We start from the raw sequence: 13,417 nt of genomic DNA, 5'->3' as shown, positions 1-13,417 counted from the left end.
GGTGATTTCCCACCCCATTGTTCTGTTTCTGTTGTGAAATACCACCTTTGTGATGGTTAGTAACCCAAAAATCTAGCTTGCACTTACAGTCAGTTTAACCCCATCTGCTTGTACTCTGGCATTGCTTTTCAGTGCAATAACTCATTCTGGGAGCACGGGCAGGTGATCAGCAGAGCTGACTGAAACAGCCTTGTCTGTCCTATGCAGCTTGTGGGGACCAAGGGTTTAACAGATGAGCAGGCAGTGCCCAGTGTCTGGGAACATTGGAAGGCATACAAGTCATGACCTCATTTGATCCATATCTTGGGAGTACACAGTGGGTTTTGCTGAGTGAGCTTCATGTGTGTTGGGAATCTGGGGGTGTGATTCCCAGAAATGGTCAATATGTTGTCTGTTGTTTGCTAGTGGATAGTCTGCTACTCAGGCTGTTGGAGCAAGAGCTTTGGGACAAGGGAAATGCTTAAGGTGACGTGTGTCATGGTGTCTCCAGAGCTTGCAGTTACCCTCCGGGTCTTCCTTGCTCAGCAGTGATTCCTGGGCGGTTTGCATCTCCTGTCTTCACAAACTGATGGGGTCGTCTGCAGCCCTTGGAGCACACCACATTACAAATCCATTGCAGTTGTAGCTTCCAGCAAGTGTCTCTGAAAGTCTGAACTTGCAAGTGGCTGTCTGGCTGCCACTGGCACGTGTGTAGTTTGACCACACTATATGAATTTAGCTGACTGATGGCCAGTAGAATGTTTTCAAGATCTGACTTAAAGTCAGTTGGTGGCTGGGATTGCCAGGCTTGGGCTCTCTGTGCTGGATCACTGGTACAAGAACTGGTTTAGCTTTTGTATATTTGGAAAGCTGCTTCTGAAAATAACCTTTGCTGCTAATTCTTATTTCTATATGGAACGTCTCATATTGCTGGGGTCAGCATGGGCCTCCAAACTACCTCCAGGTGTCTGGAACACATGCAGGAAGAAACTTTACTGAGGATTTAGAATCATAGAATAGTTACGGTTGGAAAGTACCTTAAGATTATCCAGTTCCATCCAGTTCCATCACTGCCATGGGCAGGGACACCTCACACTAGACCATGTCGCCCAAAGCTGTGTCCAGCCTGGCCTTGAACACCACCAGGGATGGAGCCTTCACAATTTCCCTGGGCAACCCATTCCAGTGCCTCACCACCCTCAGAGTAAAGAACTTCTTCCTTACATCTAATCTAAACTTCCCCTGTTTAAATTTGAACCCATCACCCCTTGTCCTGTCACTACAGTCCCTAATGAAGAGTCCCTCCCCACCATCCTTGTAGCCCTCTTCAGGTTCTGGAAGGCTGCTATGGGGTCTCCAAGCAGCCTTCTCTTCTCCAGGCTGAACAGCCCCAACTTTCTCAGCCTGTCTTCATTCGGGAGGTGCTCCAGTCCCCTGATCATCCTCGTGGCCTCCTCTGGACTTGTTCCGACAGTTCCATGTCCTTTTTATGTTGAGGACACCAGAACTGTACGCTGTAATCCAAGTGAGGTCTCACGAGAGCAGAGTGGAGGGGCAGGATCACCTCCTTCGACCTATTAATGCAAAGTAACAGCTGCACAGGCTAAAAGTTGTCATCAAAATGATGCATTTCTGAAAGAATATATTACAAAGCCAATTTATGGTATTACTGCTATGTGTTGAATGTTTTACCAAGACGCTCCACCATGGTTACAGCTGCAACTTTGGCACTGGCATCTTTTGTTTTTCAAAAGGTGTTTTCCAAAATCCGCGTGCCTTTGTGTCTCAGGATCACAAGGCTGCTCTTGAGTAGGAATGTTTGTGTAAACCTCACTTGTTTGCTTTATTTTTCCACTGATCAGGTGATTTCTACAAATGACCCCTCCCCACACAAGTTCTTGCCTTTTTCGTTGGTTTATTTCTGTAAGTGGATGTACAGAGCTCTGTGTGTTTTTTCCCTCCCCAGTAGTAGACCATAATGCAGCATTTCTTGTGCATCGCAGATCTTGTGCAGTGGATGTTTGGCCATTTTTTGCCATAAGGTAAATACTTGGGGGGGGAAAGGGCATACCTCATTTTGGTTTGTGAAGAGCTTTGCAGCTGCTCTCAGGGGTTTATTTTGATCATCTCTTCAATCACACTTTGTGCTCCTGAGAGGAGATTTAATTGTCAGTCTTCATGAGGCTCCTCAAAGCCAGGACTGGATCCTTTAGGGATGTTCAGTACAGCCATACAGGTAACTCACCTAACTTTTCTCTCTGAATGAGGTGCAAGAAGAGATATTAGTCACAACATGCACCCATGTACAAGAGCTGTCTTTGCCTCCCTGTTTGGGTGAATCCCAACTTTGCTTAATGCTGTTTGCTCGTCTGTGACCCAGTTAGAGGAATAAAAAGTTTCATGTTAGAATTTTAATCATGCAGATGTGGTTTCAGATCCTCACAGTGGTTCAGAAATAATAACCAGAAACCTTCTGGATCTTTTGTAGGGCTTTGTAATACACATCTGTGCCTTGGAGTCTGAGCAGGAGTATTTTGTTTGAAGTGGCTAGTATGCATGTACCAAAAGTAGCCTTTAAGTCCCAATGTGTAAAGTCTCTGAATTTAATGTAATTACGTTGTAGGATACTGCCCAAATGAACAGGGGTTCTGCAAAAGCATTAAAATCTTCCATGTTAATCCATATCCTCAAAAGCTAAGATCATGTGGATTACAATTCCTCACTGTTGTTGAGGGGCACAGCCACTGTGGCTCCACAGTATTAGTTATGGTCTATCATGCTGATAATGAGTTTCTTAATAAGTCCCTTAGTACTCATTGACAATGACTCATGCTTCCGAACTAGGATCTCCTTGAAAATCTCAGCATAATGGATGAGATGCTGTATCCTGGGGAAGATGATTTTTGACTTGTGTGCTTAAGAAAAAGCCAGGCAGATTTTAAAAGAACAGTGTATTTAAACATAAGGAATTCTGGGGAAAAGATAGGTTGGACTGTCTGGAAAGTCAAAGGTGAAATATGAGCTCTGGTCTCAATGATAACTGCACTCTCTGCTTTACAGGAGGATATCCTAGAGTAGTCTTTAATGGTAAAAGAGTTCACAAACAGCCTCAGGTCTTCATTTAAAACTGAATTCAGTCTCCTAATCTAAGGAGAGTGACTGATTCTGTGCTTAGCAGTAAACTAGCCTGGGAAAAAGCAACAATGAAGTAGAACATTACCTCCAATGCAACTGTCTTGAAACTATCATGAAGACTCTGCAAACCTTGCACTTTAACCAGTGACTGTCTCTTCAAGAATGCTTTTCTCCTGTAACATATTTTCAGCAGTTGGATGAATGCTAATCTGTCATCTGATAGAGTTTGAAAATGCTTTGTTTAAAGTGGAAGAAGTGTCACACACTGAGCTGTTTGGTTTTGGGTGTTTTTTTTTAACTAAGAAGAGTGAAATATGGATTTGATTTGAATGCCTGAAACTTTTCTGTCTTCAGTATAATTTTGAAATATGATACTCTGGGTTATGAAACCATAAAATAAAATCAGAGAATCATCACAAACTGGTTTGTGTTGGAAGGGACCTTAAAGCTGATCCAGTTACAAGCCCCTGCCATGGGCAGGGACATCTTCCACTAGAGCAGCTTGCTCCAAGCCCCTGTGTCCAACCTGGCCTTGAACACTGCCAGGGATGGGGCAGCCACAGCTTCTCTGGGCACCCTGTGCCAGCGCCTCAGCACCCTCACAGGGAAGAGCTTCTGCCTAAGAGCTCATCTCAGTCTCCCCTCTGGCAGGTTCAAGCCATTCCCCTTGGCCTGTCCCTACAGGCCCTTGTCCAAAGCCCCTCTCCAGGTTTCCTGTAGCCCCTTTAGGCACTGGAGCTGCTCTGAGGTTTCCCCTTAAGGAGTTTTCTCTTCTCCAGGCTGAACCAGCCCAGCTCTCTCAGTCTAGCTCTGTATGAGAGCTGCTTCTGTCCTCGCAGCATCTCCGTGGCCTCCTCTGGACTTGCTCGAGCAGATCCTTGTCTGTCTTGTGTTGGAGGCCCTGTGCTGAATCCACTGCTCCAGAAGGGGACTCAAAAGAGACTGGGATATAATGCACTGTACTGCCTTATACAGTGTTTCTGTTTCCATTTGTGATCTGTGTGTTTTGATAAAATTGTGGTTAAATGGTAGCTAACCATCCATTCAACTCTTTTAGGTATTTGGAAATAAGATGATAATCCCTTCCTTGGACGGGGACCTATTCCAGTGGGATCGGGACCGGGAGAGCATGGAAGCAGTTCCTTTCACAGTTGAATCTCTTCTTGAGTCATCCTACAAATTTGGCGAGGACGTTGTCTTAGTCGGGGGAAAGTCTTTGACAACCTATGGGCTGAGCTCATACTCAGGGAAGGTAAGAGCCTGAAAGTTGCCTTGGGGCTGTGTGTTCCAAGCATTGTCTTACAAACAGGTTGCTTTTGAGATTTAAACTGCAGTGCAGCTCCAGCATGGCACAAAAGAGCAGAATCTGAGCTTCTTGGGTAACAAATGCAGTGGGATGGAGTAAGTTTAACAGTGCAATTAGATGGTGTGTCTGAACCCCTCCCTGCAGTCTCCTCCTGCCTGCAAGTTCCTGCTGTGTCCCCTGTGCTGCCTTGAACACATCTCACTCTTCGCTAAGCTGATTCAGCTTGCTAACCCAACAGAAAACTTCGGTTTTGATTGGATTAGTTTTCTGCTGGGTTAGCTGTAGCTCAGCCAGGGGTTGGGCAGCACCAGAGCCAGCACAAGGGAAGGGACAGGGGTTTTGTAAGCAGAGGTGAGTGAGGGGAAAAAAAGGATGACTCCTTTCTACCAAGCCACAAGAGGAGTTCAGCTTTGTCATATAGCTCTGCCTGAAGTAGACTTTGCTGTTCAGCATATCAAAGAAGGCTTTAGGTGACACGCTTTTTCACAACTGATTTCAGATTTCTCCAGAACTAAGGAAAACAAGAAAAACATTCATCATGTGCAAGAGTCTAAGACTTGTAGTTATTGTCAGCGAGTTTACTATCTCTTGGGAGAAGTTCTCTTTACGTTTTAAAGTCATACACAGAAGTTATAAACTACTTGCTGTCTGACTAGATCAGAAGGTACTTTTCTTCTGAAATCCATTGTTTAAAAGTTGTGTATTTTGAAGAAATGTAGAATCAAAAAAGGCTAGAAAACACACGGGAATGAATTTCATTACTCGGAGTCCTAGAACTGACATTTCCCTCCTCCTTAAGGTGAGATGTCATTAAAATGCTTGTAGATGATTTTGCAGTGAAAAGCCATACATTTGCTAAATCACAAAGGTGGGTGCAGTTTAAAACAAGTTAAAAAAGAAATTCAGTTTAAAAATGTTGAACTTCCAATATTTGCTTTCCACAAACTCGGGGGTGGGGGGGTTCATTTTGACCATACATTTTAATGTTGAACGCTTCTCTGGCATGGTGTGGAGTGATCACTAGTGATAAAAGAGCATAGACCCATAACAAGAGTTCATGAAATCGTTTTGATTTGTTCACTGCTAGCAGAGGGCACTGTGTACCAATAGACTGGTCCTCCCCCAAGGCTCAGGAAATGGGAGTTTCAATTTCTCTTTTGATTCCTGGCTTATGTTCAAGGTAGCAAAGGTGCCTTTTACAGGAAATAGTGCCTGACTCTTCCTTGTTAAGTTTGGTCGGTCTGTTGTCTGTGAGTTGTTGATCATAGAATGGTTTGGGTTGGAAAGGACCTTAAGATCATCCAGTTCCAACCCCCTGCCATGGGCAGGGACACCTCACACTAGACCATGTCACCTTGAACACTGCCAGAGGTGGAGCATTTACCACTTCTCTGGGCAACCCATTCCAGCACCTCACCACCCTTACAGTAAAGAATTTCCTCCTTTTATATCCAATCTAAACTTCCCCTGTTAAAGTTTGAACCCATCACCCCTTGTCCTGTCACTACAGTCCCTAATGAAGAGTTCCTCCCTAGCATCCCTATAGGCCCCCTTCAGATACTGGAAGGCTGCTATGAGGTCTCCATGCAGCCTTCTCTTCTCCAGGCTGAACAGCCCCAACTTTCTCAGCCTGTCCTCATACAGGAGGTGCTCCAGTCCCCTGATCATCCTCGTGGCCTCCTCTGGACTTGTTCCAACAGTTCCATGTCCTTTTTATGTTTAGGACACCAGAACTGCACACAATACTCCAAGTGAGTTCTCACAAGAGCAGAGTAGAGGGGCAGGATCACCTCCTTCAACCTGCTGGTCACGCTCCTTTTGATGCAGCCCAGTATATGGTTGGCTTTCTAGGCTGTGGGTGCACACTGAAGCTGGCTCATGTTCAGTTTCTCTTTGGCATTATGACGTTGATTCAGACTTCCTGCAAATGTGTTCAGATCCCTTTTCAAGACACAGTTGCCCATATAACCCAAATTGTGTTTGAGATTGGGACTGTTTAAAAGTCTGTGTGACTGTGAGTGTTAAGTGAGTTCTTCTTTCCCCTTTAATAGCTGACAAAGCAAAGGGTGGGGGGGGAAGGTTCTGCACTGTTTTATAAAAATCAGTAGTACTTTATTTGAAGCTAATAGAGTTATGCTGAGACAACCATGGCACAAAAGCAGAATTGCACTGTAGGTCTTTCAGACATGTTCTTTTGATGCCCATAGAAACAGTGGGAAAGAGAGATCTAACATTTCTTGCTATTAGAAGTTGAAATATGTGCAAAGTATAGTCCATAGGTACTCAAAATAGCCCAAACTTTAGACTTACTGTAATCTTTTGAAAAGCCTAGTTTTGAAAAGCCCTTATCTCTTAAACCAGGCTTTTCAACATCCCTTAAGTCAAGCATTAACATCACAGGGTTCTAAATTGCCCATGAGCCAAAAACGTGTTGTAAGGATTGTTAGCTTTGAGTATTGGCTGTTCATTATGTTGGTTTGTCTTGAAGTTCTTCAGATCTTGGAAGCAAGTGTGAGTCTCTCTCCCTGTCTCTTAGGTGAAGTACATCTGCTCAGCTATGGGCTGTCGCCGGTGGGATGATGATGAAACAGAGCAGGAAGAGACCCTTCTATTACACCGAACCCAGAAAACAGTCCGTGCTGTTGGACCACGCAGCGGCAATGAAAAGTAAGTGTGAGAGTTGTCCAGAGACAATCCAATAGTTCTTAATACATAATGTTTTAAGGACTTGACCTTCTTTTTGCTCTCCTTAGACTAGGAATTGCACAAGGGAGTTTAGGTTGTTAACCGAAGGAATGCATGAGATGGTTGGCTACTATCTGACCCCTTTGCTCTCAGTGCTTTTGTAAATTGCCTTAAACTTCAGTTTTCTATCTGATTAAATAGAAAAGGTGGGTGTACATTTATTCCTCTAAATCAAAATTTGCTTTCCTTGTCTTTGCACCTCTTAAAACAGTTTGTCACTGCTCTACTGCACAGGGCAGATGTCACTAAGGTTTGTTCTAACTCTATGTACAAAAGGAGCCGGTTTAAAAGTCTTCTTATGACCTACTGATTCAGTTGTAAATTCTTCACCTACTCATGGTAACTCTCACTTTTCTACACTTGATGCCTTTAGCTTTCGTTTTAAGTTGATATTTTAACATGTATTCAGTCTTCTTACTTTTTTTAGCCCCATTCTTAAATCCACTTTGTTCATTCCACAACGTAGGTGGTCTGTTCTTTACAAGCTGTGGAGACTGTGATTCAGTCTGTGACTTCCCCAGTGCTGTCACTTGGAAGTCTGAATACATCAAGATTTCTATAAAAACACAGACATGTATTCTACTAAAAAAAAACAGCAAAACCCACTTCATCAAATACAGGTTTAAAAGTCTGGTTGTCATACAGAGATACAATAACAGCCCAACAATTTAGTGGAAAAATAGCCATTCCCTGTTCCCCTGCTCCCTCTTCTGTTTGCAGCAGGATTTGACAGGTTGTGCATCTGTAATGTATCAGAGAACCTAATCGGAGCTCAAATAGATTAGCAGATTGGATGTGCGTAAAGAGAAATCCTGGGTCCTGCGGCTCTTGGAGACTTAAATCGGCAGGGAAAGGCACGTCATGAAAATGTGCTTTTCCTTGGTGCATCTCTTTCAAAACCATAGTATCACATCTTGTGCACCAAGAACAGGGATGCTTTCCTGGTGACACAATATGGCTGCTATGGGATTTACAGCGGGTTTCCAAAGAAAGAACAACTTCTAAAAAATCAACTGAATCTAAAATAAATTCTTTAAGGAGACAGTTTGGGCTCCTGATGCCTGCCAGACTGGTCCTAAGAAACTTTGAGTACCTATGCGTACTGTTCAAGAAGTATTTTCCTCCTGCTAGCCGTTCAAGACACAGACTTGCCATTCTTTCCCACCTGGATCCTCTCTACAATGCTGGGTTGTATCATGAGGGAAAAAGAGAAAATAATTATCCTTCCTGAGAATAATGTTCAGTTTCTGTCCTAATTTGTTGGTTTAGAAAAATTACAGTGCTTTTGGCTACACAAGACAACTGTTCCTTATACCGTTGTCCTTTTTTGGTGTCAACCTATGGGGCACGAGTGGTCCTGATTTCATGAAGTGCCTGTCAAAGAGCTCCTGTGTTAGGCTGTGTGGGGGATTAAAACAACAGAAGCAGCATTGTCTTTCCTTCATTGTGAAAAACCTTACATTTCAAATTAAATATGCTTTAGTAATGAAGAGAAATATGTCCTGTGTAGAGTGCTGCTTCCTAAATCATAGAATGGTTTGGGTTGGAAAGAACCTTAAAATCATCCAGTTCCAACCGCCCTGCCATGGGCAGGGACACCTTCATGTTGCTACATGTTTTCCTGCTACACAGACCCAACTGTACTACTCAATGATTTAAACTGCCCTCTGTATATACGAAGCTTTTAATGCCACTGGACCTGCTTCACTTGCTCTTTTCTCAACTCCCCCTTTGTGTTGGGCAAGATTTCTTAGCTTGTTTGGTTTGTATTCCGGATTAGCACTCCCCCTCCTGGTACAATTGTGTTCATCTGACAATCTGAGAGTTCACTGAAAATACGAGTAAAAGGCAGGTAATTCAGTTTGAGTCTTCTGAGTGGAGGATTTGGGGCTGCCTTGGAACATATAAGTTGTTTCTACAAAGTTTTTCTCTCTTTCTGTAAGGTGGAACTTCAGTGTTGGTCACTTTGAGCTGCGCTATGTCCCAGATATTGAAACCAGAGCTGGATACATTGAGAGCAATTTTAAATCGAATATGAACAAAGAAGAAACAAAAATCATTTCAGATGTGGATGAGCAGGAAGCTATGATGAAAGACACAGTGATAAAGGTCTCAGTAGCTGACTGGAAGGTGATGGCTTTTAACAAACGAGGAGGACATCTGGAATGGGAATACCAGGTAGGGAAAAAGATGGAGTATTAAATGTTATAAAAGCAGAAGTTGTGCAGCATCATAAATGTTGAACACACATCTGCTTGCACTTTTTTAAACTGAAAATCTGACTTTGAGCTGCTGTATCTGTTAGAAAAACTAAAAAAAGGAATTCAGCACGTTGGTTATCATTAGTTATATATAATATCTAGTTAATACAACATTAATGTTCCAGTTCCCTCTCTCTTCTTCAGTTTTGCACTCCAATTGCCTCTGCATGGCTGGTTAAGGATGGCAAAGTAATTCCAATCAGTCTGTTTGATGACACAAGTTACACTGCGAACAATGAAGTACTGGAAGATGAAGAAGATCTTGTGGAAGCTGCCAGAGGAGCCACAGAATCCAGCGTCTATTTGGGTGAGACACAGACTGCAGCATTTTCTGTAGTAAAAGGTTACTCTTTTCTCTGTTGAGGTTGTAGTAAAGCAGATCTTTCTGTACTGGTAGATTACAGTTAAGAGGAGCTGTAATGTGCAGTTTGATACTCTGTATAGTGAAGGCTCTTTAACTTAACCCACATTGCTTTATAAAGCCCCCAAATTTGACATATATATCCCAGAAAGGCACTTGACTTGATATAGAGACTTTGACAAAGTAAAGATGTGTTTTCATCTCTTCTTAGTCTGCTCTGGTCATCTTTGCTGTTGCCATTCAAAGGCAAGAGTTCTGTGTACTTGTTTTAGAAAGTGCAGTATACCTTTGGCTATGGCAGAATTAATGAGTGTTTAGCCTCAACTAAAACATTGATTTCTTTTTTCCCATTTTTTCCTCTTTTTAAAAATGAAAACATTTCAAAACCATAAATCTTTTCCATTTGGATTCCAAAATGTTCACTGCTTTGTACTTTCAGTACATTGGAGATGATAGAAAGTCTTGCAGTTTTTAAATATAGGGTTATAGCTAACAGTCTAACTGCTTGGTAAGCAATAAGCAATATCTCTCTTCAGCCCACTAATTTGTCATTATGATTTTTCCCCTCTACACTGATTACAGTAACTTACCATGAAGAAATTTCAGTTAAGGTTTTGTGTGACTAAGTTTTCATCCAGCTGTCAGAATTCATTTGATATGGTTTGTGATAATTTGAAATAGAGTGGCCCCAGGTCCTCCTTCCTCTCTGGGACATAAACGTGCCTTGGTTTGCTAATACTTTGTTTGCCTTAGCCTTTTCCTATAATTCTTTACACCTTGTAGCCTTCCTTTTAGTGGTTACACAAAGAAGCCAGATAGAAACCTTGGTAATGGCTGCTGAGGGGTAATCTGTACCAGCATTAACAAGGGAAGTTTGAAAGAAGTCTTACCTATGCAAAGCCCTTAAAATTGCTGGTATTCTTCTGTAGCAGCAGCTCTCCAACAGTGAAAATCAGATGTTCTTATCTCTTGCTTTCTGAGAGCAGAGGCAGCATACTGCTTGAATTCACCCACCCTATTAAGAGTCAGTATCTCAGGTTCTCAGAATATAAAGAAATATGTTCAACCATGTATTTTAACTGGACAGTTTTATTCTAGGCATGAAGAGAACCTTAAGACTAATACGAGACTAATACGCTCTCTGGTTTATTACTCAGGTATGTACAGGGGCCAATTGTATCTCCAGTCATCTGTCAGAATTTCTGAGAAATTCCCCACCAACCCAAAGGCTCTGGAGTCCAGGAATGATAACGCAATTACTCCACTTCCCAAAATCAAATGGAAGCCTTTAATCCGTAAGTAACAATTGAGAGTTTCGTTTTCTGTCTAAACTCTGAAAAGACAGGACATCTTTCTGATTTCCAGTGTGTTTCAAACTAGTCCAGCGTTTCCAGCTGCAAACCAGTTCAGGAACTCTGTGCTTTATTAATTGTTTATCCTTTTCTAATCTAATGTTTAATGTCTTTTTGTCTTGTACTATGGATGTAACAGGATCTTTTTTAATAATGAAAAGTTGGGCCTTCTGAAAGAGGAAGATGTTTTTTGCAGTGATGTGAATATGATTGAATTACTTGTCCAAAAATAGTATTTTGGCAAGGGGGAGGGGTGATAAGTAACTGTTAACTTAAAATCCCCTTCTTAATGTTTCCGCGCATTAGCTTTGATTCTGACAATCTGGTCCAAGAGATGTTTTCTAAGATTATGCCATTGGAATTCTCATTAAAATAATATCAAATAATATAAGTATTCAGCTCAGAATACTGTCTTTTTTATGCTTAGATTCTCCTTCCAGGACTCCAGTGTTGGTGGGGTCTGATGAGTTCGACAAGTGTCTCAGCAATGACAAGTATTCTCATGAAGAATACAGTAATGGAGCACTTTCAGTTCTGCAGTATCCATATGGTAGGTGGAAGTTCCAAATGTTGAAGTGTTTCAAATAGCCTAATTTGCCCATTTATTATCTGTGAAATTCAATAAATGGCCATTTGTTTGATCTCAATATGTGTATCTTTTTTATCATTTAATGAGCTAGGAAATTACTGCCTAAACTAGGACAGCGAAATGGTGTGTGTACAATTAGTGCCACACAAAGCACTTCAGAGTGCTGGAAATTGTTGTTGCAGAGGTACTGTGTGTACTGCCATTGCCACTGGTGGCTGGTCCAAATGGAAGAAGATTGTGAATTTGATAACAGTCTATAGAGACTCATCCTGGCAATATAAAGTTTTCCATATGGAAGATATTCTGGTTTAAAGCTATGAGTGGTCAGGCCTTCCAAAGTGGTAAACTTTTGATGTGAGACCAACTTGCCATGGAATCCACAACCTTGATTAACTGAATTTACTATGTGCCATTTAAAGTTATGGGGCACATAGACAAAAATACCCTCCATGTCTATTGAGAAAACCTGTTAATGAGAACACAAAAATGTTTTGTAGTTACCTACAAGTAAAAATCTATGCCCTCCTTGTGTCTTTTATCCACAGATAATGGTTATTACTTACCCTACTACAAGAGAGAGAGAAACAAACGTAGCACCCAGATCACTGTTGGGTTTTTTGAGGATACAAATTACAAGAACATTCGTAAAAAAGATCCTGTTCTGCTGCTTCACTGGTGGAAAGAAATTGTTGGCACCATTATCTTTTGCATTGTGGCCACAACTTTTATTGTGCGCAAACTTTTCCATCCCCATCCCTACGGCAGAGTAAGTATTTGTTTCTGAATCCTAAGTACAAAAGGTGTTACTGCAGCCTTTCCTTTCAGTTTTGAGTCTGCAGTGAGTAGCAGTAATAACTACTGAGATGACAGAATCAAAAGCCTAAATTTATTGTTTAATCTATCCATGAAGGCTGTCAGCTGCTATGTATAATTTGTTTAACTGCTTCAGCAAGCAGATTAGACTGCTTCAGCCATGCCTGATGTCTTCGGAGATATTTACACTGTGCCATCTTTAAGAGTACAAACTGGTGTCAAGTACTTAAGGAATTGAATGTGTTTGGTTTTCGTTCTTGTTTTGGCCATCCTTGCTAGCTGCGGAAGGAATCTGAAACACAGTGTCAGACTGATAGTAAATATGAGCCCACTTGTGGAGATGTTCAAGAGAGCAGCTGGAGTGATGTCAAGAACTCTGGATATGTGTCAAGGTGAGCTCAGTTCAACACAACGTGTACAGGGCTTGTATTCTATGTGGAGGGAAGAGTAGGTGTTCACTTGTTCTTTTGTACTCTAGTCCTCCACCTTCTCAGGATGATTGGCAACAGACATAAAGAACCCTGTCACCCATTATTGATGGGAGATTGCAGTTATGATTAGTCTAAGCAATCCCAGGGAGTCTACAGGATACCTGTGATCAGGAATGTTGCTCTCCTATTTCGTACTGATACGTAAAATGGAAGATTGATTCTTGAAGGTTATGACTAGTGTTTACTCCCTCTGTTTCTGTGTTTATGGATTAAAGTAGAAAAAGGCAATTTCAGGTGGAAACATGGTGCTCTGCAGAATAAGCAGACTATATTTGGAACACATCTTTGTTCCTGCTGCGAAGGAGTTGGTTAAGACAGAAGGGTGTATAGGGGAATGTTATGATACTCTGGTTAAAATGTGACCATCTCCTGAACATTTGCAACT

At 41.9% G+C, this 13,417-nt stretch overlaps 1 protein-coding gene across 1 annotated transcript in view; it reads left to right on the top strand.

The window, feature by feature from the left end:
- The window catches only part of LOC130598556 (eukaryotic translation initiation factor 2-alpha kinase 3-like), a 33,060-nt gene extending 19,735 nt beyond the window's left edge, over positions 1-13,325 (top strand). Inside the window, exons 3-10 of the mRNA XM_057408072.1 lie at positions 4,172-4,366; positions 6,957-7,087; positions 9,109-9,343; positions 9,571-9,733; positions 10,945-11,082; positions 11,567-11,689; positions 12,274-12,494; positions 12,821-13,325. Coding sequence (XP_057264055.1) covers positions 4,172-4,366; positions 6,957-7,087; positions 9,109-9,343; positions 9,571-9,733; positions 10,945-11,082; positions 11,567-11,689; positions 12,274-12,494; positions 12,821-12,937 — 1,323 coding nt within the window. The 3' untranslated portion in view covers positions 12,938-13,325. The remainder of the gene's footprint in view (positions 1-4,171; positions 4,367-6,956; positions 7,088-9,108; positions 9,344-9,570; positions 9,734-10,944; positions 11,083-11,566; positions 11,690-12,273; positions 12,495-12,820) is intronic.
- The last annotated feature ends 92 nt before the right edge of the window (positions 13,326-13,417 follow it).

The sequence above is a fragment of the Pezoporus wallicus genome, unplaced genomic scaffold, assembly GCF_028554395.1.
Source record: "Pezoporus wallicus isolate ANWC-B61680 ecotype Strahan unplaced genomic scaffold, APGP_CSIRO_Pwel_v1 contig_9497, whole genome shotgun sequence".
Taxonomy (NCBI): Eukaryota; Metazoa; Chordata; class Aves; order Psittaciformes; family Psittacidae; genus Pezoporus; species Pezoporus wallicus.
This window is presented reverse-complemented; position numbering and strand designations above follow the sequence as displayed.